Genomic DNA, 2,424 nt, shown 5'->3' with positions numbered 1-2,424 from the left:
CACCGAATCGTAAAGCAGCAGCAGCAGCAGCAGCAGCGCCCGGGACAAACAAGATCTTCTTCCGAAGCGTACAAAATCCGTACTCCATCGGTTACTCCAATCATCATGCAGGTAAAGCGCGGGCTCAAATGTGTAACGTAACGTTACTCTCCGAAAAATTTAGAGATGCTCAACTTGTACCGTGTGCAGCGGAAAGTGTGTTCACCGGCAGATGCCGGTGGCTTGTCGTCAGCTCGGTCTGCCGGTGAACTAAACTGGGCAGCTCTATCAGCTACTGACTAACTAGACAGCGACGCGTGTCCCATGGCTTTGCGGTCGTGATGGTCTATAAATATATGCAATAAAGCCCCTTGTAAATCCAATAACCAGTTCGGACGCCACTAGCGTTAACTGCCGGGAGCGAGGCACCGTATCGTCGTCTTCCCTCTCTTCTTCTTCGTCGTCGTCGATTGTTCGTCCCAATTGTGGATCGGGTTCTCCGCGTGGTTCCTGGCCGGTGAGATTACCGAGATGAGGATCACTTCTCGAGAGAGAATCTTCGCTGCTCGTACTTCTTCTTCTGTTACCTTTTTCCCGTGAATAGGTTTACAGAGATGGAGGAGAGGTTGAGGGTTTGAGAGAGAGGAGGCGAGATGAGCTATATGACCGCCACAGAGGTGGAGGAGGAGGAGGAGGAGAGGGCGTCGGCGACGGCATCGGGAGAAATCCACTTGCCGGCGGAGGTGGACTGGGAGATGCTCGACAAGTGGCGGTTCTTCGTCCTTGGGGCTGGACTTTTCTCCGGCGTGTCTGCGGCTCTGTACCCGGCGGTGGTGGTCAAGACGCGGATCCAGGTGGCGCAGCCACCGCCGCCGTGCCTCCGCGCGGTAGCCTCCATTCTCCGCCACGAGGGTCCCCGTGGGTTCTACCGTGGCTTTGCCACCTCCCTCGCGGGTACCGTTCCCGCGCGGGCGCTTTACATGGGCGCGCTCGAGGCCACAAAGAGCGCTGTTGGCACCGTCACCCTCCGCTTCGGGGTCCCGGAGCCTGCTGCTACAGCTGCCGCTTCCGCTGCTGCCGGGCTCAGCGCGGCCATCGCGGCCCAGTTTGTATGGACGCCGATCGATGTGATCAGCCAACGCCTCATGGTGCAGAGCTCCGCTGCCGCTGCCAAGTACCGCGGCGGCGTAGACGCCTTCAGGAAGATCCTTTACTCCGATGGCCTCCGAGGACTCTACCGAGGGTTCGGGATGTCGATCCTCACCTACGCGCCATCAAATGCCGTTTGGTGGGCCTCCTACTACCTTTCTCAAAAACTAATCTGGAGCGGCATCGGCTGCCGCATGACCGAAGGCGGCTGTGAGTTGAGGCCGGGATACGGCACGGTGATGGCGGTCCAAGGGTTGAGCGCGGCGGTGGCAGGTGGAGCGTCGGCGGTGGTGACGATGCCGCTCGACACCATCAAGACAAGGATGCAGGTGTTGGACGGCGAAGGTGAGAGAATGACGATTGGGCGAACTGTGAGGAGCCTTCTCAGAGAAGGAGGTTGGGGAGCTTGCTACCGAGGCCTGGGTCCGAGGTGGGCTTCCATGTCATTATCTGCCACCACCATGATCACCACCTATGAGTTCCTGAAGAGGCTTTCAGCCAAAGAGCCCCGTTAAGGTACTTGGAACTGAAAAAAAAAAGACCTTTCCTGTCACCTTCCTTCTTCTTAGCTTCTTTTCCATGTCTATACTTAGTAGCATAATATTTCACAGTTGTTTTAGGTAGGAGGGACAAGGGAGTGAGTTGAATCATGTTATTACTAATGAAATACTTCGATCAGATCAAATCCAACTGTGGATTGAGTTTTGCATCAAATATAACAAGTTGTCTTTCTTCCTTTGATCAACCATAGATTTTTTTTCTTGTGTACATGCGAATTATCTTTCTCCATGGATTAAGTTTGGGAAAGGAAGGTGTCTAAGAGTGTTTTACACAATTGGCAATGATTTAACTTCAGGATTTCTTATCTATTGCATTTTTTCTTTTGGGAAGTGAAATGGATAGAACTGAATCAACTGATAGATTGAAGTTTCTAAGACCAATTAACTTCTCTAGTGGTGCTTCTTAATGGCTGCTAAAGGCAAAGTGCTTGATTAACAAAAGCCATCATATGAATTATTAGAGGAGAAGAATATTGAATTAGAGTTTGGATGAAAGAATCATAGTGATTTGGAAATCTTATATCATTGTGGGACCTCTTATGTGCTCATCAAGCTATTGCCCACTCATTCTGGATTAGGTTTATATGGGACCTTGTCTTGAAGTATGATTGTGATTGATTTTCTCAGCCTACATTTTTTTCATATCTTCTCCTCCATTATCATAACTTCCTATGTTGTTGTTCCTTATCAGATCGAGAAGGAGATGCTCACCATGAATGGTTTCCTTTATTTGACT

The 2,424-nt window shown here is 50.9% G+C and overlaps 1 protein-coding gene across 1 annotated transcript; it reads left to right on the top strand.

Moving 5' to 3' along the window:
• The first annotated feature begins 363 nt into the window (after positions 1-363).
• On the top strand, positions 364-1,873 carry LOC121975386 (solute carrier family 25 member 44-like). The gene is made up of 2 exons (XM_042527001.1): positions 364-496; positions 584-1,873. The coding sequence occupies exon 2, from the start codon at positions 633-635 to the stop codon at positions 1,641-1,643; it is 1,011 nt and encodes a 336-aa protein (XP_042382935.1). The 5' UTR covers positions 364-496; positions 584-632; the 3' UTR covers positions 1,644-1,873.
• Positions 1,874-2,424: the final 551 nt, after the last annotated feature.

This window comes from Zingiber officinale, chromosome 4B (genome assembly GCF_018446385.1).
Source record: "Zingiber officinale cultivar Zhangliang chromosome 4B, Zo_v1.1, whole genome shotgun sequence".
Lineage (NCBI taxonomy): Eukaryota > Viridiplantae > Streptophyta > Magnoliopsida > Zingiberales > Zingiberaceae > Zingiber > Zingiber officinale.
Note: the sequence above shows the minus strand (reverse complement) of the source record. Positions and strands in the feature narration are given on the sequence as shown.